This window comes from Falco cherrug, chromosome 3 (assembly GCF_023634085.1).
Source record: "Falco cherrug isolate bFalChe1 chromosome 3, bFalChe1.pri, whole genome shotgun sequence".
Lineage (NCBI taxonomy): Eukaryota > Metazoa > Chordata > Aves > Falconiformes > Falconidae > Falco > Falco cherrug.
Genome location: NC_073699.1, coordinates 115339485 through 115362713, shown reverse-complemented (window position 1 = coordinate 115362713; position 23229 = coordinate 115339485). Strand labels below are relative to the sequence as shown.

The 23229-nt window shown below is 56.8% G+C and overlaps 2 protein-coding genes across 5 annotated transcripts in view; both read left to right on the top strand.

The window, feature by feature from the left end:
• LOC102059383 (CCN family member 2-like) overlaps positions 1-11833 on the top strand; it is a 43831-nt gene extending 31998 nt beyond the window's left edge. For both annotated transcript variants that reach the window (XM_055704959.1, XM_055704961.1), the window contains 4 exons: positions 4163-4376; positions 8484-8735; positions 9143-9351; positions 9548-11833. In XM_055704959.1, coding sequence (XP_055560934.1) covers positions 4163-4376; positions 8484-8735; positions 9143-9351; positions 9548-9859 — 987 coding nt within the window. In that variant the 3' untranslated portion in view covers positions 9860-11833. The remainder of the gene's footprint in view (positions 1-4162; positions 4377-8483; positions 8736-9142; positions 9352-9547) is intronic.
• A 1232-nt stretch (positions 11834-13065) lies between these two features.
• The window catches only part of EPB41 (erythrocyte membrane protein band 4.1), a 96712-nt gene continuing 86548 nt past the window's right edge, over positions 13066-23229 (top strand). The window contains exon 1 of one of the 3 annotated variants that reach the window (XM_055706211.1): positions 13066-13192. The gene's annotated coding sequence lies outside the window, so the exon portion shown is untranslated. The other 2 variants (XM_027812790.2, XM_055706203.1) reach the window with 2 other exon arrangements.

Genomic DNA, 23229 nt, shown 5'->3' with positions numbered 1-23229 from the left:
CGTGAAAGAGAACCAGTTATGTGTTTATTATATTACTTCTACCTTGCAGCATTAACCCCTGGCTCCCAAAGCACTTTGCAAACAGCTCGCTCAGCTTCAGAACGCCCCTTTCCCAGCCCTTTGAATACAGGCACGAGCCCAAACGCATTTTTAAAATCCTCTTTGGTGTGGCCCTCTCAGCTGGTTCCTGGGCTTGTGTGGACAGTGATCAGGAATGAGAAGTCCTGATGATGCCACAGAACTGCTGCAGTGGCGTGAGCTCCTGCCCCTCTACTCATGCCTTACTGAGAGTGCAGGGGGTAGAAGTTTCATGTGGATATGAAGCAGGAAGAATATTCTCACTTTTTCTTTCCCCTCAGGTAACTGGGTTTTGTGCTGGCACTTGGGAGGAAGCTTGTTCTGGCTTGTCAGCTGAGCAGATGGGACCTGGGAGTCAGTGGTGGAGAACATGCATGGAGCACAGGCAAGGGAATCCTCTGGTTGGGCTGCTGTGGCTTGGCCATCGCTCAGGGGTCCTGGGAGCAGCAGATCCACACGTGGTGGTTGTGATCAGTATGAGAACTGCCAGCAAAGCCGGGAGCGAGGAAAGATGGTATTCCAGGCTTTAGTGCTTTCTTAAATCTATAGCCTTGATCTCTAATGCTGGTTTTGTTCTGCTGCTCTCACAGTTCACAGAGATGCAGTGCCAACCTTGACAGAAGCGAGGAGTGTGTCCAGAGCCGGGCAGGGGACTGGGGAAGGGGCTGGGGCACAGGCTGGTGGGGGGTGGCTGGGTGAGACGGAGGGGTTCAGCTTGGAGAGGAGGGAGCTCAGGGGGGACCTGATCGCTCTCTGCAGCTGCCTGACAGGAGGGTGTAGGCAGGGGGGGGTCAGTGTCTTTTCCCAGATGACAAGCGACAGGACAAGAGAAAAAAGCCTTAACCTGCACCAGAGGAGGGTTAGATGGGATATTAGGAAAAATTTCCTCACTGAAGGGGTTGTTGAGCATTGGAACAGGCTGCCCAGGGACGTGGTGGGGTCACCATCCCTGGGGGTGTTTAAAAACCAGGAAGAGGTGGTGCTTAGGGACATGGGTTAGTGGTGGGCTCAGCAGTGCTGGGGTAATGGTTGGACTTGATGATCTTAAAGGTCTTTTCCAACCTAAATGATTCTGTGATTCTGTGATAAGGCCAAATGTATAATGAACTTGAAGTTAGGATCCTGCTCGGTGAAGGTAAAAGTGTAGTTTTGGGGACAGACCCTTCTGCAGAGGGAAGGAAATGTTCTCTAAGTTGAATCCAGCTGCACCCAGGTTGGTGGCACGTTATGTGGAAATGTTGGTCTTTGGGTTACGTACAGGTCTGCAGCAAAGCCCGGACTGCAGGTTCTTGCAGTTCTTTGGGACAGTTTGGGCAGTTTCCACACTGTATTGAAACAATGCCTAGAAGCCATCCTTGAAAATAAGGCAGGGTGGAGGGTGCTCCCTGCAAATGCCATATAATCCCTTATTTCACCTATTTGAAATCGCTGTGAAAGCAAATTAAGTAATGGAGAACTCTAGGGAGTTGGTTCAATGTTGACTTTCTACCAGCCGTTCCCAACTCAAAGTTCCCCTCGCCAGCCAGTTATTCAGTGCTCACTGCTGAGTGTGCGTGAGCCAGAAAAGATTTCGGCTCGTTCCCTCCTCTCCTGGGCCCGTGAGAGGGGCGGGAGAGCCCCGACACCCCCTGGGGCCAGGTGGGCTGGCTGGCGAAGAGGGGCATGTCTAAGCTGACTGGTTGGGAAATCTCAAAATACTGAAGAGAGCCCCGAAAATGCGGGTGATTTGGGCCTTTTAAGCTGTGCTTCTGCTCGCAGGTGGGGGAAGTGAAGCACGGCAGAGGTGGGGGGCAGAGTCACCCGGCAGGTCTCGGCTATGTCAGAGATCTGAATCCGGATGTTCTTGCTGGAAAGCAGCTGTAGTATAATGAGGAAGCGAAGCTGCTTGTGAACAGGAGGTAAAACCAGGTGGTCTAGTTTCTTTGGGTGAGTTATTAAAGGGAAGAAACGGCGCCAACAATGATTAATGAAGGCAAGAAAGAAAACTCGGTTGGGTTTAATTCCGTTGCATTCTCTGTTACCCTGAAAGAGGTTGTTTGGGTTTGTTTTTCAGTAGGAGAGCTATTTTGGGAGTGTTTCTTTATATGGCCTGTGGCTGACACTGCATTGGAAAATGCTTGTTGTCATTATTTTTGTTAAGTGCATGTATTGCATCTTAATATAGGACCTGCGTTGGGAATGCTTTGCCTCTTTTATGATCTCATGTAGCCCCCACCCACTCATCCAAGGTTGAATAACACGTCCTTTTGGCAGCTACAGCAGTTACATACATGAAAAACAGTAGGAAAGCATTTCTGTATTTTTAGCGTCTTTTAATGCACTTCAGCAGTCGGGAAGAGATCCCTGTGACATGCCAGCTCCCAGCGAGTGGCTCTGAGCCTGCCGTCTGGGAACAGCTGTGCTACGGGCGGAAGAGGCTTGTTTCCAAAATACTTTGCACTAGGAGTTTTCAAGAAGAATTACACTGATTCCTGCTGAGCAGGGTGAGACTCTGGGAGGATTCATGAGTTAAAGTTTAGACTGATCTCTGTCCCACACCATACTGTGCTGATTGTTACAGCAGTACAAAGCAGCTGGCATCTCCTGACCCCATGCGAGCTAAAGTCAGAGCAGCTGTTTTGAGCAACAGTCAAAACAGCTGGAAAAGTTTTACTACTGTTATTGGTGACAAACACAATATCCAAGGAAGCTGTTTCACAAGCGAGGGCTGGATGGGGTCTAACAAGTGCAAATCGAGCTGTAGCAAGATATATTTTTCGCCTCTGATCCAGGTGTCCCCCCTCCCCACCTGCCCTCAGGCTCTTCCCAGCTGCCACAGCACCTCTCTCCGGGTGGCAGCGGAGCTGTGAGGGGTTTGCCCTGGCTGGTGCTTTCCTCTTCACCCAGCTCACAGCCGTACAGGATCCCAGAATGTTTTGCTGGCATCGTCTACGTGCAAGGGTTCTATCCACCCTGCGGCAGCAGCTGCCAACAGGGTGGGAGCTGCCCCATGTCCAGCAGCCCCCAGGGTGGCAGCTGACCCTGTCCAGCAGCATGGAGCATCTGAGCGCTGCAAACTGGAGCAGTGCTCTTGCATCTCTCTCAGCTACCTGGAGAATTGAGTGGGCAGAAGCTGAGCAGAAAATCAGGCTGGAGCTGGCACGCTGATGTCTCTCAGGGGGTGTAAGCGGATCTTCAGTGACCACACACTCTGCACCTTTCACAGTTGTGGTTTTACACCTGGCCCAAATCTGGGCACATCCAGAGCTGAGGCTGATGTACCTGCTCCCAGTTGATTCAGGACAAGGATGCCACAGACTGAGTTACTGGAGCATTCAAAGCATCCCGGGTTTTTGGGAGAGGGTACCCCTCCTTCAGGCAGAGCCTGATCTCTCTTCAGCGTGGGAAGTGGTGTAAAAGCCAAGGGTGGGTTTCAAGGGGCGGCCAACACTTCCAAAATGCTGCCAAGTGGGGCAGCTGTGGCTTCATCGGGTCCCAAGGAAGGCTGGTTACTCTGTGTTCCCTGGAAAGGGGAGAGGAGAGGGCACATCTCTGGGAATAACAAAGAAAGTATGAGGTTCAGGGGACAAAATGGGACTGGGGAGTTTCTGGGTCTGTTTTCAGTGCTGCTGCAGTCCTGCTGGCTGACTTTGGGCAGGCCCCTTCGCGATGCACCTCACTTTTTCCGTCTTTGCACTGGGTCTAACGCTGCTGCTGCAGAGTGCTTTGATGTTCCCTCCTGAGCTGGGAATTGCTTGCTGTTAATAATTACTATTTTATTGCTTCCAGGGAAGCAGGGGGCTGAGCTGTGCATAGGACTCCAAGCTACTGCTTGTCCCGTTTATTTTGGCGCTGCTTCCCAGAGGCATCTTTTTTTTTTTTCCCTTGAGCTCCGCATGAGTTAAGGGTGAGAAAAAGCTTCGTCCTGCGGGTCCCTGGGTGCTGCACACACGCCCTCTGCAGCAGGGCTGCCCGGTGGAGGGTGAAGTTGGTCTTCCCCCCTCTTGACAGGGTGTCTGTGCTTGTAGCAGAAGCGTGTTTTTTGTTTCTCTGCCTGGCTGGCTTGTGGGAGACTCATTCTCTCCATGGCTTGTTTGCCCTCCAGGTAGAGCTGCAGGCCTGCACGTACCCATGCCAGTGTCCCTCCCAGCCTCTGCAGTGCCCCGCTGGCACCAGCCACGTGTTGGATGCCTGTGGCTGCTGCAAGGTGTGTGCCAGGCAGCTTGGCGAGCTCTGCTCCCTGCAGAAACCCTGTGATCATCACAAGGGACTCTACTGCGACTTCTCCAAAATCCACAGAGGCAGCGGGATCTGCTTAGGTGAGAGCTGTATGTTTGTTCTGTTGTTGTGCGCTTTTCTTATGGCCCCTTCAGCCCTCTGCCTGCAGACCTCCCAGAAAACCCAAGGCATCGTCAGAATTTCCCGAAGCGCTTGGAGCTTCATCCAGCATCACGTTGGGAGATCTGTGCCAGCCCTGTGAGCCAACAGATTCCCCGATACCGATACACACGCAACCTGCTTCCTCCTGCCCTGAAGGATGTTTCCAGAGGCACGAGTGTGGGTTTGGGACGCTCCTTTGTTCCTGTGACATTGTTAGGAGATAGCCTCTAGCCCTGTAGTGCCTGTGGGTAAATATCAGCAATCTGGATTTTTACTGGAAAGGTACTGTTGCTTGAAAAATCGCACCCAAAATCTCGCTGCTTTGCACTGGAGATGGGCAGTTTGCACTCGACTGCTCACATGCAAGAGGCATGCTGCGTTGCTGGCTGCAGCATGTGGGTGGAAATAGCTGAACAACTCGTTTGCAAAATAGTGTCTGTGCACAACGTTACTGAGCCAGGTAAATACAAATGCAGAGCTGTTTTCTCTCCTGGTACCTCTTTTCATCCAGAAAAGAAAAATCTTTTTGATTTTTTTGGTTTGTGTTTTGGTTTTTTTTTTTTGTTTAGTAGCTATTTTTAAAGCATCCAAAAATTATTTTAGTGTAGAGAGGGAAAAAAAAAGTATTTCCTCAGTCTCCTTTGTTTAAAAACAAGACTCCTCTGCCCCTGTCTCTGCCAGGAGCTGACCATTTTTTTAATTCAGGCTTTTCAAAACAGTCAAGAAGATGTGTGGGCTGGAAGGCTGGTGTGAGCACTGTGGGAGGCATTCAACCAGTGCACGGGGCACCTCGGGAAATGCTCTGTACCACTTGCACCAACCCGAGACGGGGGTGTTGGGGGTCCAGACTGGAACTGCACTTTTTGCAGCACCAGCGTCACTTACAGGTTTTTTTTTTTCACTCTAAAGAATGAGTTTAGTTTGCAGAAGGTGTTTTCTCCTTTCTTATGAGAAGTTTTGTAAGTCATTTAATCTTCTCCCCCGGTTACTGTGATCTTTAGAAATCACATGAGCTTCCTGGTGCTTCCTGTAGGCATTGCTACACCTGAGAGCTGATGACTGAAGCTTAGGAAGGTGAACGTAGGCATAATGTGCCCAGCGGGCACAAGCTGTAGACTGCCTAAATAAGGCTGGGAATGAGGTGTGTGGTTGTAGAGTAAAGGTAGTTAAATCACTGGAACAATTTACTCAGGAGTGTGGAGGAGTCTCCGTCTCGAAGACTTCACATGAAGGCTGGACACCTTTCCAATGGAGATGCTCCGTATGGGTTTGATACAAAGATTTTGGAGTGAGGGTCCCATATCCCCGCTGTTTAGATGATCAGACTTGAAGACCACAACTGTCCTTCCTGCCTTTAAATAAGAAATTAAGATTTCCATGGCAAAATTCCCAGATTAACATAGACCAGGATACCTCCCTAAATCGGACTGAGGATTTGGGCTGAAATGTCCCTGGGTGATATTTTTGCGATCGCCACACTGATCTCTTGGAAGGTGGGGGATTTTGGAGGCAGTGAAGGAAGCTGAAGGTGGAGGAATGAATCAAATGAAGGGAAAGAGCAACGTCTGCGACAAGAGAGGGCTTACAGGTATCCAGATAAGACAGATGTGATGGGAGCAGAGAGGTGTTCAAGCGTCACGGGAAGAGCTTCTAGGCTGGGTACCAGCACGGAGGCCACATCAGAAGAGATGGGAAGGGAGCCATCAGAGTGAAAATTCCTGCGTATTTGTTTAATGTTATCACAGTACGTAGCATTTCATATGTTGCAGAGGAATTTTCCCCTTCCTGCAGAGACCCTGGCATATCAGAAAGGTAGAGACCACCCTGGAGGAGCTCTAGAGTAGGAGAGCCTGAGGGCGGTAGGGTGGCCTGGGTGGGCGCAGGGAGCTGGCAGAACTGCGGCGACCTGAGGGCTCACTTGAGCTCTGCCATGTTCCCTGCAGCGAAGGACAAAAGTCTCCTGGCTGGGCTCGGTGTTTGGGGACCGGAGCGGCAGCGGCGCCAGGTGGGGCTGGTAAATAAAGAGCTGCCTTGCCCCGCTGTGGCGCAATTCGTTTGGGTGCTTTAGTTGGATCAGGTCAACAGGAAAGCGAGGTCCGTGTAGGGTAGTGAAGGGCATGACAGAAGGATCGAGTTTTGTCATAAAGCCCCCGAGCAGGCTGCCGTTCCTGGGGTGGGGAGGAGCGCTGCTGCGGGAACAGCACGATCCGTTTGTGGGGAAGGGAGTGGGCTTGGGCTAAAAAACAGTGAAAGTGGATTTAAAAATAAGTATGAATGGTTGTGTGGAGGGAAAGTGGATGACTTCCACTTTGATGGAAAAAGTGAGGATTTCAAAACTTCTAAGTAGGAGCACAGGAGTATTTTTATACCAATGGCATTGAAAGGCGTTGCAGGTTGGGCTCCAGCTCCGGTTAGAAACAAGGCATCAGCAGCCCGGAAGGATTTGTGTCCCCTCAAGGAGTAGGTGGGATGGAAAGAGGCTCTTGCTCCTTGTTTGGTCCAAACACTTTCTGAGACAATGTTCCATGGGCGACCAGGACTAAGGGGAAAATAGATCAGGTTTCCTGGTAAGCCTCCGCAAGCAGCCAAGTATCCTTAATTTTGGTAACTTCCCAGTAGAGGTTTGCATGGATTTTTTTGTTTGTTTTTTAAGGGTCAGGATTGCAGAAAGCAGCAGCTGATGAGAACTGTCCAAAACCAGGATTTCTGTCCTGTGAACAACTCTGGGATTTCAACATCTCATTTCAGGCTGAAAGAAAAAGAATAATATAAAAAAACCTCTCAAAAGTTTCCATGAGCAATTTAGAATACTCGTTTGGCTGTATCAAAACTTTCCATTTCCATTATATCAAAATGTTTCATCTTGATCTTTATAGTATCTAAAATAATTATCTGAACAAAATACTTCCCCCTATGGATACTGTCCAACAAGTATTTTGGTTGAGCTATTGTGAGACCATAAAGGAAATCTTTGATATCAAATTGAAATGCTTCAGTTGTTTCTCATTGAAAACATTCCTGCCGTCGATCTGAGCCTGCAGAACTCTCAATCAAATGAAGACTTTTCTGCTGGAAAACTTCCACTGGAAAAAATTTGGCTAATGCAGGCATAAGAACTTGTGAGCATCGCTCGCACCCACAGATGGAAGATTGCTCCTATGTGTCAGATACTGTTGCGCCTCCTTTTTTGCTCATTTAAGTTTTATCGGGAAGGAGTGAAAGACTCGTAGGAGGGCTGCAGATGAAAGAGCTAGAGACCAGAACAGAGAGAAACAGAAAAAGTTGTGGCTGGAAGGAAGCAGAGATTCACGCATCACAGAGAAGCCACAAAGGTCATAAACCCAAAGTGTTATTTTCCTTTTTTAGGTACCTTTAGACATGTGGGGAACCTACAGCTCTTAGGAGAACGTTGCCTTTTAGCCTCCTAGGAGTAAGGAGGAGCAAAGCTGCTGGCTCGTGTGCTGTGTCAGGAATGCATCTTGCACAACATCGCTGACTGGGGCACTCTGAGCCGGCCAGGAAGACCTCGGACTGGGGAGCAGGCTGTTTACAAGCTGTAGAGACAAAGTCCCACTTAGTAGCTCATCCGAGTGGAGAAGACGTTTTTAGAGAGAACGTTGGGAGGTCTGGCCCAGCTGGAGCCAACTTCCAGCTATCAGGAATAGCTGTGGGTCCAGGGAGCCAGATACGAAATGTGCCAACATCTGCTGGGATGGCAGAGCAGGGGAGACTGTGCGTGGGCACTCGGCCCCCATCAGGAGCCCTGTGACCCCCTGAGCGGAGACCGTGCTGCCAGCCCCCTGCCATCTGCTCAGCTCCTCATGGAATAACGGGAACGGTCGGGGCTGGAAGGGACCCCTGGGGATCACCCAGTCCCACCCCTGCTAGAGCAGGCTCTCCTCGGGCAGGCTGCACAGTCACGTCCAGGCGGGTTTGAATGTCTCCAGAGAAGAAGACCCCCAGCCCCTCTGGGCAGCCTGTGCCAGCGCTCTGCCACCCTCCAGGTAAAAAAGTCTTTCTCCTCCTCCTCTCCCCCCTTCCCACAGCTCACGAGGGTGCAACTTGTGACCTGCTGGGCAAGATCTACCACAACGGGGAGAGCTTCCAGCCCACCTGCAAGCTGCAGTGCATCTGCATGGACGGGGCCATCGGCTGCATCCCGCTCTGCTCCGACGACCTGCGGCTGCCGTCCCCCGAGTGCCCCAACCCCCGGCGGGTGAAGTTTCGCAATAAGTGCTGCGAAGAGTGGATCTGCGAGGAGGGCAGTGAGGAAAACCGCTTCGAAACAGCCATGGCGGGTGAGTGGTGGGCAGAGGGCTGTTTGGGGGGCCTAGGGGTGGACCCACACCGCCTTTGGGTAGGGGCCCTAAGTCACGCCTGGTTTGGCACTGGTGGTGACTGCTGGCTTTGTGCACCGTCATGTGGGCACCCAGTGTTGAACTCCAGACCCACTGAGGTGAGACCTCGGCGGTGCTGCGGGGGAGCGCGTGCACCCTCTGGTGCTGCAGCAGGGCTGCCCGGAGCTGGGCTGGGGTAGGAAGCGGCCCCGTGCTGGCCTGTGTCCTCCTGCTGAGAGGCTGAGTAGCTCACGGGACGGATCAGACCTTTCTGCTGTTCCTGAAGAGCTGCACCAAGTTGGGAGTAGTCATGGAGCTGCCACGCTTCATCCCAAGCCCTGACCCTTGTGTCCCTTCGCATGGCTCAGTTTTCAGGGAGGATCCGGCACGCAAGCCGGAGCTGAACAACCTGCAGGAGAACTGCTTGGTGCAGACCACCGAGTGGAGTGCCTGCTCCAAGAGCTGCGGCATGGGCATCTCTGCCCGAGTAACCAACGACAACCCCCAGTGCCACCTGGAGAAGGAGACCCGGCTCTGCATGGTCCGACCCTGCGACTTCCCCATGGAGAAAACCAAGGTACTGGCCTCGGGGAGGGGGGACACCACACCGTCAGTGTGAGGGACGGCCTCGTTAGGTACCTGTCAGGCACGAGCCCATCTCGCAGGGTTTGCTCTGTGCTTCCACTTTTTCCATCTCCGATTGCCCAGTGCCGGAGACAGAGCACGGTCCTAGGTGGCCCGTGTCCTTGTTAACCCCTCTGCTCTCTCCCTAGAAGGGGAAGAAGTGTGTGCGGACCCCAAAGCCACGCCAGAGCCTCCATTTTGAGTTTTCGGGCTGCACCAGCACCCGTTCCTACCGGCCCAAGTTCTGCGGCAGCTGCACGGACGGCCGCTGCTGCACCCCGTACGTCACCAGCACCGTGGAGGTGGAATTCCGCTGCCCCGAGGGGGACTTCTTCCAGCGGAAAATGATGTTCATCAAGATGTGCTCCTGCCACTACGACTGTCCCCGAGACAACGACATCTTCCTGGCCACATATCACAGGAGGATGATTGGAGACCACGTCAAGACAGAGAGGCAGTAGCCCTCTCTGTGCCAGATCCATGGGCCGAGGTGTCTAGGGCCCCTCTGTGAGGGGCTGTGCTCTTCAGAACAGCACCGTTCAGCACCAGTGGTCCCCGTGGCCTTCCTAACGAGCCGAGGCACGCGGGGGAACAGCCCCATCGGCTCCAGGCTCCTGACCTTCCCCCGTGGTGGTGCGGAGGTCAGTGAAGGAACCAGAAACAGGCTGGAGCTGCAAACTTGACCCACGTTCCCACTGAGCAGGTGGGAGAGTGGATCAAGCCGCGGGGCTCCAGCCTGGCTCCAGCTGAGCGGACAGCGGGTGCCGTTCCCCATGGCCGCCCGCCTGCCCCAACCAGGCGGCGAGCCCAGAGCATCAGGCAGGAGCAGCGCAGGAGGCCTGAGCTAGGGCTGAGCTCTGCAGCCTGCTCTCCGGCACCGTGGGCTCCGCTGCACGTCGGTGCAAAGCTGCTCAGCGAGGAAAGTGGTCCTGGCCCCATGCTGGGCTCCTGCTGAGCTTTGTGATTATTTTTGGCTAATTGGATCCAGCAAGTTGGCAAAAGCTCTTCCCCATCCTTGTGCCCGCCTTGCACCCTCCCGTCAGCAGCTTTGTTCCGGATCAGTTCGCACCTAGAGAGGCCGGATCGTCGGCTGGGTGACCCGTCGGCCGGGCAGCTCAAGGCTGGGCTCTTTTTTCCCTGTTAAATTCCTTTTAACCTCGTGTGCCAGGGAGGGTGACAGCGAAGACAAGGGAACAGCGAGCTGTGTAGCGTCACTGCTGGAGACAGAGCATGGCTCGGCGCCTCCTGCAGGGACCTGAGCCCGGGAAGGGGTTTCTTGGTAGAAGAAAGGATGGAGCCAGGCGCTGCTGGCGGGGCCGTGCTCCTGGGGCCTGTCTCGGACCCGAGGAGCTCTTCCAGCCCGGAATGGGGCTGAGCCAGGCTGCCAGGCTGAAATGTGTCCCTGGCATGTGCTCCTGCGGCAGCTTTTAGTGATGAGCATCTCCTGTCATCCCTCCTGGTAATCTCCTCAGAAATGGCTCCGGGGTGGGAGAGGGGCTGGGCTCCGCGGCTCGCACACCCACAGTGGGGCTGGGGCTGTGCTGCAGCTCCAGAGTCTCTGCTGGTGGGTCCTAAGCTGGAGGAACGCGGGTCAGTCGGGTCCGCCCGGGGAGCGTAAGGCACCAGCGAGGAAAGTGCCCGTGTTTGTCAACAGAGCTGATCCCTTCTGGAGTTACCCAGGCAGCAGCACGGAAAGCTGGTGCGGGGTCTCCGGCGGTGGGATTCCCTTCTTGCCACAGACCTGCGCAGTCTCTGTGCCGTTAGCGCCGTGCTGATTGCCAGCCTGTGGCTGCGGGAATGGCCACCAGCACCGGGACACTCCCGTGACCCCCGGCACGGCACCTCAGCAGCTCTGTGCTGTCTCTGAAGCCTCATCAGTTGCAATCGGCCTCTGCTGGTTTTTAGCAGAAACATCCAAGTAAAGGGCCTGATCCTGTTCCTTACATCTTCCCTGCCTTTCACCGCTGGGAATGATGATTCCTGTCCCAGCTGGGCAGGAGCAGGGGCCGTGCTGCCGCACCGAGGCTCTGTCCCACCCCGTCTCCCACCCCAAAGCGGGACCCGGGGCCGGCGGACGATCCCTGCAGCCCGCGGCTCCGCTCCGACGCTGGCTCAGTGCCTGTGTCTCGGCTCAGTCTCTTTTCTCGCTCTCTCAGCCTGCAGAAGCTTGTCAGCCTTCAGCCTCCTGTAATCGGTTTGAACTGTAAATAATTTATCCGATATTGGTTTTGGTTTTTTGTTTTTTGTTTTGTTTTTTTTTTAAAGGTCTTTGTACAGTTCTCGTACCTTTTTAGCACAACCCTGCTCGGGGCCTTCTCTCCCCTTGCCCTCCAGGTCTGCTCTGAACTTTTCTCCTGCCATTTACAAGGTTTCTGAGTGTAAAACTACGCTAAGGTCGCACTTTACTCAACGCTAATAAATATCTATTTTTTACATCCCTGGCAGCATCCCTCTGTGCGAGGCTCCTGCCTGGTTTCCCCTCCAGCCTTTCCCCAGAGCCACCAGCCCACTGGGACCAGTGCTGGGACCCTCTGCCAAGCTGACGGCTGGCTGTGGGGTGGGGGTCCCCCCAGATAGTGTGGGGGGGGCAGTGTTGGTGTCTCACGGGCACCTCTGCAGCCCGCACATAGCAGCTCCTGCACGGGGGGGGGGAAGCACAAGCAGAGGCCCCCCCCTCGCCTGCTTAAGGACCCAGAAATCCTTAATGCGCCGTTAAAAATAGCGGCGGGAGCAGATGTGAGCGGGAGTCGGGATAACGGGGCCAGACCGCGAGGGGCTTTGCGGTGGCTTAACAGCTTACGGCGTCATCCCCCCCTCATCACATTAGCCGGGGCTCCCCCCTCCCCACCCCCGGCCCCGCCGCGGGGCCCAGAGGCTCTTCCCCCCCGCCCAACCATCCTCCTCCTCGGGGAAGGCTTGGGGGTCCCTGGGGAGAGGCAGGTGTTGGGGGGACAAGACCCCCCCCAGCTCCAACGGGAGCTGCGGGGGTTCGTGGCTCGGCGCTCCCACGGGGAGGGGGAGCACCGAGGGGACGCGGTGGCGGTCCGTGCCGGTGTCCCGGGGGGGCAGGTTGGCCCAGGGCAGCACCCCCTCCTCCAGCCCTGCCTCAGGCCCCACCGCGGCGGGGGGGACACGGGACAGCGCGACCGTGGGTGCTGGCCAAGGGGCCGGTTCCAGCCCCGCGGCTGCCCGCGCCCCCGTTATCGCCCCCAGCCGCCGCCTGCGCGGCCCCGATAGTGCCGGCGCGGCCCCGCGCAGCCCTTATCGGCCCGGCCCGGCCCGGCCCGGGGCTCCCCGGCCGCGGCGGCCCGGGCGGCGGCGACGCTTTTCCCTACGGAAGGGTGAAGAGGGTAAGGGGGCGGGTGAACACAGGCATCAGAACTCCGCAAGGGACCCGGTTCCGCGGGTGCGGGGCTGCGCCCACGGCGGCCGCGCCCCGAGACCCGCCCGGGGGTCCGCGGGGTGCGGGGGGATCCCGCTGCCGGCGCCTTTTTCCTTATATGGGGTGGTGACGTCAGGCGACGCTTGAGGTGACGCGCCCCCGGCGCGGAGGTGGGGCATATCTCTTGACCACGCCTCCTCGCTCACCGTGACGCCACCCGTCACCTGCCCGCCCCGCCCACTGCAGCGCGGCGCTGGCCCCGCCCCCCCGCGGCGCTGACGGGCGGGGGTGGTAGCCAGTGGGCGCGGCCGGCGGCGCGGGGGGGCGGGGCGCGCGCTGACGTCACGGGGGCGGGGCCGGCGGTGCAGGTGGAGGCAGCGCGGTGCGGAGCGGAGCGGCGGCCCCGGCCCGGGTGAGCGGTGGGGGTCCGGGGGCACAGCGGGCTCGGGGAGGGGGGAATCCAAGGGGGACTTGGGGAGCCCGTAGGGTGTCGGGGGGGTTATGGGCTTGGGAGGGCAGTGCGGGGTCTGGGGCACTCCGGAGGAGGTGTAGTGGGGTCAGGCTGGTTATGGGGCTGGGGGGGACTATGGGGGTCCCTAGGGGGGACTCTGTGGGTCAGCCCGGTTATGGAGTGGGGGGTTACGGGAGGATCTGGGGGCACGCGGGGGGTCAGGCGGGTTATGGAGTGGGGGGTTATGAGGGGACATGGAGAGCTGTGGCATGGGGGTGGTCCGCAGCGGGGCCGGCCTGGCTGTGGGGCGCCCTGGTCTGGGGGCGCCGGGGGGACCCGCAGAGGTCATGCTGGGTGTGGGGTGCTTTAGGGTGCTCTGGGGTCGGGGGGGGCAGGCTGGGTGTGGGGGGCCCACAGCGAGCAAGGTGTGGGGCAGGGGGGGTAGTGGGGACACGGGGGGTGTCCTGTAACTGGGGGAGACCGGGGAGGCCCCCGCCGCAGCGTCAGGAAGCCTGTGGGGCAGAAGGGGGCTGTGGGGTGGGGGGGCGCCTAGTGGGGTCAGGCTGGGTGTGGGGGGATTGGGGTGCACTGGGGCTGTAGCAGGGACCCTGAGTGGGGCTGATGGGGAAGATATGGGGTGGGGGGACAGTTGGGGGGCCACAGTGGGCTCAGGCTCAGGAGGTGACTGGGGTGCAGGGACCTTGCCCTGTGGTGGGGTGCCAGTCGTCCCCCCCCCCCCGCAGTGGTCAGTTGTCCCCTGGGGAGGCGGCAGCTCCCGCGGTGGCACCTGGATCCTGCTCTGTTTTGCTGGAGGTGGCGGGTGCACTGCTGGGCCCAGGGCTTCGGGGCGGCTGCGCTCCTTCCCCTCTTGCCACGACGCCGTCTGCGCCCACCCAGAGGGTCCCCAAAGCCGGTCGCAGTGGCTGAGCTGTGGAGCGATGGCGGCCTCCCACTGATACCTGTCCCAGCACAACCAGGCAGTGCTAAAACCTCGCCACCGACTTCCCCGCGCCGCTCCCCCACGGGGCTGCGGGGACGGGGGGTTTCTCTCGCCACATCCCCTTTCCGACGGGGCGCTTCGCGCTGATGTTGCAACCAGAGGCGCGTGCAGCCGAACTCGGTGACCCCGGTGGTTCCTGCAATCTTGTCCCTTCCTGAATTTCACCCTCCTGCAGCTGGGGTGGGGTGAGGGGTTGATGAAGCTGCTTGCTAGCACGTGCCGTGAGCTGCACCAGAGGGCTTCTGCCTTCCCCGCTTCCCGGTGGGCTGGGCAGGTGCCACAGGGTCCGAGCCGCTGGCCGGAGTGGCAGGGGACAGTGGCTATCTTTAGGGCTGTGTTGCAATGGAGGGGTGTGCCTTGGCTCAGCACTGCCGGCAGCCGCCTCCTCGCCCAAGGATTTACTTACGCCAAGGCTCCCGCATGGGAAAAACCAACGTTTGCTGTGCGGTTTGCGGGGGCTGGTGGGTCCGTGGTGGGGCTGGCCCCGGTGTGGGGCTGAAGCCTGGGGTCAGGCGGTGCTGGCAGCTGCCCGCAGTGTGGTCGCTGCCAAGGCTGCTGGCCGGCCCCACCAGCTTGGTGGGCAGGGGCTGACGTCAGGCGACGCGTGCCCTGCACGGGGTCAGGCTGCGCAGACGGGCACAGGGCCGTGGCTTGGTGTGGGTTGCACCAGTGGCTCCCCGGCACCGGTCCTGTGCCACTGCCCAGCACTGGGACCAGCTGAGCCGCAGCGGACGGCTGGGGATGGAGATGGCTGATGGTGTGAGGAAATCTGCTGCCCCACAGGAGAAGAGCCGCCTTGGGGCACGGGAGCAAGTTAGGTTCTTGCAAGGTGCCCCCCAAAACCCCCTCCATCCCGCCATAAGGCTTTAACGAAGGTACAGACGCAGCTCCAGGAGAGCCGGGGTCAGGGCTGCTGGCAGCAGCGCGCACGCTCCCCTCTGTGTCCTCGTTCTGCCGGAGTGCCCCGGTTAGTCCATGGGGGTGACCCACACCAGCGCTTCAGGTGACATGGGGCTGAGGTTTGGCTTAATCCTCCCTGCACAGCCGTTGCCCTACTCCTGCTAAATGTGCCCACAGGTGATGCGGCTACACTGTGCCTGTCCCCGAGAGGAGGCAGCTGCAACTTGTGAAGCCATTTGCGGCCCCCCCAGGTGCGCAGCTCCTCTCTGAGTGCTGGGGCATGGGTAGATACTCGCTCCCCTGGCTTGTTGTGGTGCTGGCAGCTCCTCCTGTTTTTCTGCCCGAAGTGGGGCATGTGCTGCTTCTGTGTGTCGTGATGGTAACAGCAAGTCAGCGGCAGCGCAAAGTTCATCCGTGCATCAAACTGCTTCCCCATGGCCGTGCTCAAGCTGTTTTGCGGGCTGTGGGCGCCTCCCCTGTCCCTTCGCTTGGCTTTGCCTCGTACTGAAGAGAAACTTCAGGCCTTCTTGGGAGGGTTTGAAACCCTGCCGAGGAGAGAAAGTGCCTTCTCATCCGCGGCGGTGCTGCTCTGACGAGGCTCTCCTCCCGGCGCGCAGCCTGGCAGCTGCTGGAATTGCCTGCAGCTGCATCTCCGCACCGCGTGTCCCCCCTGGGCTGACACAGTCTTTTTTGGAGCTGCCAGTGGGTGAAGGTTGCTCGGAGGGTAAGCAAAACATCAGCCGTTCTTCGAGCGGGGTGCTCTGAAGATACGTCACTAATTTAATATCTGACAAAGGTTTTTCTGAGCTCCACGCGCAGCTGTTCCTCAGGGAGGAGAGCAGGCTGCAGGCAGACCCTACCCCTGTGAGCAGATAATTGTCCTTCTGTGCCGGGCAGGGTTTTACCTTTGTCCCCAGCTGCGGGAAGAGGCTTAAGGCTGTGGTGGCTGCAAGTTTGGGGTCAAAATTGGCTCTTGGCCATGCTAGATTCTGCAGGCTGGAGGTGTGGGAGCTGTCTGGGGTGTGATTCGGGTGGGGGTAGGGGCTCACCACCATCAGCCCGGAGGTCTCTCTCTCAGTGAGCTACCTGGGGATGGGAACGTGTTTGTTGTCCCTTTTTCTGCATTTCATGCGTCTGTGCGAGGCTCCGAGTCAGGCCTCGGGGGAGGTGCTGCAGCTGGTGCTCTGTGCTTAGCCCAGGACCAGTGCTGGCTGTGGGTCCCCAGCCGGTGGGGACAGCCCCTCCGAGCGCTCTCACACGCGGGATGCTCGGCTGAGGCCGTGGCGGTTTGGCTTGTGGCTCCCAGCGTCCCTGATGCCATGAGCATCGGGGCCGTGCTGGGCTATACCCGGTCAGCCCCGGCTGAGCTGGTGGGGACCGCCAGGGTGGGCTCGCTGGGGCTGGTGGGGTCTGTGGATGCGGCCACCCCGTCTGCGCGGCTCTCCCCACTAGAGGCTGCTGACGAACTGAGCATTTTCCTTTCCCTGGCTCTGACCAAGCAGCGGGGTCTTGAATTTGCAGGGCTGAGCATCCTGGCCTGAGCTTTTCCTGCTGATTCACCCTGGAGACAGGAGCAGGCTTCCCCAGGCAGCGGCCAGGTTCAGGGGGCACATCTGCTCCCTTGCCGTGCCCACAATAGATCTCCCCGCTTCATTAAGTCTTAATTAGGCAAACGCACCAGGACCATGTGCAAGACCATTGCCGGGGGACATGGATCGTGTGGTGAGCTGGGTACCAGGGATGCTGGCTCCCATCCTGCCTGCCTTGGGGAGGGGGGGCAGGGGTGCCGACAGGGTTTTTCCAGCTGGGTGCTGAATGTGGAATGAGTTCAGCCTCTTGTATTGTCTTCCTGGAGGATGTGTGAGCAGTGATAAGTGCTTCAGCCCTCCAGCCTATCCTAACTGGCAGAAAACCCAAGGATTAGTGAAGCGATGGGATACTTCATTGCTGGGCACAGCCACGACGGCACGGTAAAGCCACCCTGTAGACACAAAGGACGCTCTTCTTCCAGGGCAGCTGGTTTAGTACCGAACACCTGGGCAGGACTGGAGTGTGGAAAACAAACCCAGACTCTGGGAAGATGATTAATCACATAACAATTAGGTGTAAAATGAAAGGCAGCTGCTGCCGCATGGTACTAGCTGCAGTAGAAGGTGCCTGGGAAGGAATTTGTGGTGTTGCACAAGACCCCTCTGCCTTTGGAGGTGCAGGCGCTGCCGGGCAGGCAGTGTGGTGCCAGCTGGCTCCAGCAACCGAGCAGCCAGCACGGCTTCCCCGACAATGGCAGAGCGGTGCTTTACATAATCTGGGACTTGCAAAACAAGCTTGAAGGTCTGGAAAATCCTCTTGCTATTGTTCGTGTTCAAAGTTTGCTAAATTTCCTGGTTTGATCTGTGGGTCTGGTTTTTGTTTTGGGACCGCAATGGGGGAAAATGCACTTTGCGCAGAGAAAAGAAAAGGACGTTTGTGGCGTTTAATCCATGCCTGCTCCTTACATGAAACTATTTTTGTGGTTCGCAAGAGGTTTGGAGCAGCTGCTTGCAGTAGGACTCTTGGTCTATCCAATTAGCATGGTTTGTCTCTCGTCCCCTCCTGATGCCCCCTGAGAAAATCCTGGACTATCAGCCGTGCGGGTGCCGCGGGCAGTGCGACGCAGGCACCATCTGGGCGCCCGGCCCGAGTGTCTGCCTGGGGACAGGGAGCGCTGGGTCACAATGGCTCCGTGTGCTCTGGGGAGGCTCTAAAACCACCTCTTGCTCGGAGATTTTAGGAGAGGAGGCTGGAAGGGAGCTTGGGTTGTCCTATTTCTGTGTGTCTCGTAGGCTGGAGGTGACCGCTGCAGCCTGGCGATGTGGAGGTGCTGGGAAGTGGCCCCGGGAGAGTGCTGAGGCCGTCAGGAGCCCCCCCAGCCCCACGCTGGCCCACGGGTTCCACGGCGGCGTGTTGCCTGGCCCCTGGGAGGTGTTTTAGGGTGCTGGGCCTGCCTTTGCTCCTCTGTTTGCTCAGCCCAAAGCCTTCTGCCAACACAAATAAAGCCACTGACGTCCTGTGCGCTGTTCAATTAAACGAGTGAATCCTGTTAAAATGTTCTCTGTACGTAGGTTCATAAACAGGTGACTAAGAAACCTGCCTTTTCCTGCCGTTCCTGGGAAAGCCAGGTTTGGTAGCAAGGAATGAGGTTAAGTTCTTGCTGGTCCATGTAAGGTGAGGCAAGGTTTGGCACCCTGGTAAGCAGCAAAAGAGGAGGAGGAGGAACCCTGGCCTGACGGCACAACTACATCCTCTTATTAGAGGTGGCTTCTAGCTCCTTTCACGTAGGTAATTACATCTGGCCATGGTTGACCTGAGCTGGATTTGAGCAAGTGGGTGTGAGGCTTGGCTTGTGCTGGGAGCCTTCGGAGTGGCTGAGATCCGACTGCGGTGGCGTTAAAGCAATCTTGTAGGTGTTGCAAACAAGCCATTGCATCGCAGCGACGGGGTGGGAGACGTGGGGAAGCCCTGAGCATGCTTACAACCTGGAGAACCCGGTGCTGGTGCTGAGCTCTGCTTGGCAGGGGTGGGAGCCGTGGTGGGGACCGATGCCTCGAAGCGTCATCGTAGCCAGGGCGTTAACGCAGCGGATGCATTACAGCTTTTATCGTGCTGTACGTGACCTCTGAGCTGATCTCTGCTTGGTTGCTGTCCCCTGATTGCAGCAGCGGTTTAGCCACCTGCCAGACGGCACCAGCCTTTAATGGCTTGTTTTTCTATATCCACTCTCCAAAAACCCTTGGAGATGGGGTAAGCAGTTCGTGGGCGCTTCAAAACTCTTTCTGTGCGTTGGGGGTCTGTGTCAGACAGAACAGCACAGTGTCACCTCCCTGCATCTGCGTGAACTCGAACGCTGAGGGTGGGAGCAACGGAGGGCAGATGCTGGCCCAGTCCTGAGCCACGTTGGGCTGTAATGTGATTTTCTCCGTCTGTGTTGATGTGCTGGAGGTGCCTGTGTCTGCCGTGGAGCTGAACCTCTCCCGTGTGGTCGGGATCGGCCTCAGCCAGGCTGTGGCTGCGAGGAGCCTCGCTGCAGGCTGGCAGATGGGGTCAGCGCTGCTCGGGGATTTCCTTGGGTGCAGAGTGTGGAGGCTTTTAATAGCAAACACGGTCATCTGTGTCATCGCATCGCTTGAAACCTGTCCCTCAAAAATACCGACTGGCAACTGTGATGCAGCTGAGCAAGAAGGCCACTCCTTTCAGAATTTTTTCCCTGGTTTTGAGTGAAAATAAAATAAGGTTTAAACCTCTTGCTGGTGATGCTAATGTGCTTGGGGGTTTGGGATGCAGCTGTCGCCTGGGAGGCAGCCTGGAGAAAGCCCTGCCCTTCTTGGGAAGGTTGTTTGGCCCCGTGCAATGGCTAGATCCTTCCCAGTGTGCTGTGCTGACAGATCCTGTGCCTCAGCCAGGTGCCAAGACTTCAGCCTTCTAGGAAAGGCAGTGGGGCCGCTGTGGGTTTCTCTCAGTGCCTGGTGCCTTGTGAGCAGCGGTTGGAGGCGTCAGGGCAGTGTCTGGAGTTGCATATGGCTCCGTTGGGGCTGCTTGCTCCATCTGAGCTGCCTTTTGGTGGGAATACACAAGACAGCCGAGCGCAGAGCTGATCTGTGCTGCTGGCTAGGCTTTTTCCTGGTGCTGATTTTCCTTCTACTGCTGTAGCAGGAGGCAAGCGTGGTTACGGCAGCTGCCTGGCTTTGGCAGTTTGCATCTTGCCTCCCCTACAAACTGCCTTCAAACTTCTCAGCTTTCTGGCCCCCTGTTCTGGTCAATACGAGGCTGTTATCAGAGCCTGGCAAACTGCGATGATCACATCCAAGCGCTGTACCTCAAACCACCTGGCAGCACTGGGCTGGATGAAGAAGCTCATTTGTACAGGGCGGTTAATTCTCTGTCTGTTTTAATCTCTGTGACCATCTGTGTTCATGCCCAGGCTGGGGAGATGCGAGCTCTTGGGATTTGTTCCAGGAGGTGGACATGGAGAGGACTGCTTATTCTGTGTCTGCTGAAAACTGCCCCGGGTCAAAGCAGGACAGCCTCATTAGCTCTGGGAACGGTTGTTCCTGCATCTTCAGGCCAGGAGGCCTTGATGGCATGTCAGCTCTATGCTGGAGGGATGTCCCGAAAAGCTGCAGGGAGGGGGCAGGCGCAAAAGGCACTTACTGAAAGCGGAGACCTCTGTGAGTGCTTTCCAGTACACAAACCCAAACACAGAGGGTCTGCGGTGGGCTTGGCTGGCACCTTGGAGGGCTGAGGTCCCTTCAAGGAAGGCTGTGTTGGTCTGGGGAAGGTGTTGTGTGCTAAAGCATCTCCTGGCCACCCTAAAAGCCCTGCCCCAGGCTGTGGCAGCCTCTGGGGTATGAGCCTGCCCTGCCAGCAGCTGCTACAGTCTCTGTCCTGATGAATGCCACAGCTGGAGCTTTGGTTTGAGCTTCAGAAACTGCTGAGGAGACTGGAGCGTTCACATGCAGCACCAAATCTGGGGGACCAGTACCTATAGATGGGCTGCAGTAGCATCTCCACAGATGCATGCAGGCTGCTGCTGACAGAGAGAAGTTTTCTTGCGAGCAACAGCTGAAGTCTTCCTTGTTTTGGGTTTTCACTTTTGCAAGCCTGAGGCTCTGCAGCTCATCACAGAGCCCCAGCCAGGATCCCACTGACTACAGGCTCTGCACGTGGCTCGGGCAAAGGTGGCATTTGCTGCGGGCTCTGTGGAGGAATGCCTGTCCTGTGGGGCAGCACGGCCCTGCCGAGGCTGCTGCTGACATCTGAACCCAGAGGGAATGATCCCTGCCCTGTAATTAAGCTCTCTTTCTGCTCCTGTTCACTCTACTAATGAGTAGTCTTGTGGATGTGCTCCTTGCAGCTGTTGTGGATCCTCTGTGTGGCTCAGAAGCTGGAGGTGGCTTTCCAAGAGAGCCACCTGCAAAGGGCAACCCCAGATCTCCCCCATCTCACTGGGGTGAAGCTCGTGGGTGGAGGACCTTTGACTGTAAAGGCTTTTCCCTGCCTGCACCTTCCTGAACTGCACCCTGCATGCTGTAAATTTGTCTGCCAACACCCCCCCCAACTCTCTTACATGAGGAAAACCCTTCCTGCTGCTTGTGCTGGCAGGGCTGGGCGAGATGGAGAGGTTTTCCCAGCCTTCGGTTGAAGGACTGAGGCTGCCTCTTGAAAGGATGGCTCTTCTTCACCTGCTTGTCAGGCTCTTGACATCAGTGGATAATAACACTTAAAAAATAACCAGCGCTCCAGCTGAATCCTCTCCTGGTTCAGCAGTTCAGGGGTTTTAGTCTCAATGGAGATGACAGCACCAGGACCATCAGCATCGTGGTGCATCCCAGAGGATGGGCGTGGGCTTGTGCCTGCCTCCTCGGTGCAGCAGGGTGGCTGTGGAGGAACCTGGCACCGCGCTGGACCTCCCCTGTGCACCACGAGCGCTCGGCTGTGCACTGGTGTGCACTGGTGTGGAGCCGGTCCCGGAGCCTCGAAGGGTTTGGATCCGGCTGGGTTTCGGCACCCTGCTCGGCCCCGGCGTGTGCCCGCGGGAGCAGGCAGCCGGCCCGGCTGCGGCTGAGAGCACCGTTGCTCTCTTGAATCTCTTCATTTAGTTAATGATCCTTTTGTTGAGAGGATTAGGGTTTAGAGGCCTCTGGCAGAGTGTTAATTAAATTAAATCTATGGGTGTTTTGTTGAATTTTTAAAGCCCACTAGAGGGCTCAGTTGGAGCCTGTGGAGCTGGGGCCGGAGGTGCTGGGCCGTGTCCGTCCCAGTTGATGTCCATCCCAGTTGAAGTTTCCATGAAAGCCAGGTGGGGCCGGAGGGATGCAGAACGCGCGGAGCCAGCCCGCAGCCCCCACACCCGGCTCTGCTTCCCCAGCCTGGCGCTGCCCGGGCTCGGCCGTGCCGTGGGCACCGAACTCGCTGGGGGCTGGCAGGCACGGGACGCCTGCGTCACAGCTCGCTGTTATCAGCGTTAAGTAACGTTGGGCTGATGGTTGGGTTTTTTTCCTTTTTTTTTTTTTTTTTTTTTTTCCTTCCCCACTTGGTGTTTACATTTCTAGAGAAGTGGCTCAACGTGAACGTCCAGTTCCAGCTTCAGCTCTGGGAAGAGTCAGGCACCAAATTTTGCTTACGTGGACTCTGTCGCAGCACTTGTGTAGGATACAAGTGTGAGCACTTGGCTTTGAGGCTTGAGGGATTTTGCTGGCAGGTGCATGGGGGTTTTCGTATTTAGCTGGAACTGCTTATTAACCAGTGTCTCTTCTCCTTTCTTTTCTATACACTGCCCCGTGATGGATTTTGGTGCCTTGCCTGCGTGGTTTGCCCGGCTGTCTCATCTCTGGGTAAGTACATGCTTCATTAGCCTGGTGAGAGGAAATAGCTGAAACGAATCACTTGGACTTAAATAATAACCTGTTTATTTTGTCTTAAACTCTGGAGCATTGATTGTTATCGAACAGCAGGATTTGTCATGTGTGTGTGTGTGTGTGTGAAGATTTTTGATACTGAAAAGCACTTAACATAGCAATTTCCAGGCCAAGTTTATAACATGAAAAAGCCCCCAGCAGCAGTTTTTCATGCCAGCCTGGGCTGCAGATCACTGACCTGGTGATAAAAGCACACTAAGTGCCAGCAACTGAGAAAATGGAAGTAAAAATGTTTTTGGCAGTGGAAAGCAATACCCACTGTTTCTCCCCAGCCGCCTCCTGACAGGTGTTGATGGTAAACCAGTGCTGTGGTTGTGTAAGGGACTCTCTGAAGGCCAGAGCGCGGCGCTGGGCTGGCTTCCCCTCTGCAAACCTGCAGATGTGCGGAGTTTTGCAGGGTACAGAGAGGAGCCCGGGGCCCTTCTGGCAGGAGAGGAGGGGAAATGCCTGTCGAGCTTGGAGAAGTGCATCAGGCACTGATGCTTCTAGCTTGCATTTGTGGAGATCCTGCTTTGCACCCGGGGAAAATCATCCTGGTGGGGTGGATTTTTGTGGTTTCCCAGCAGAGGTTTGGTGCCTGCCCCCCAGCCTGGCTTGGAGGTGCTGTTCGTGTATTAAATCCTCTCAAAATAAGGTGTGTGCGT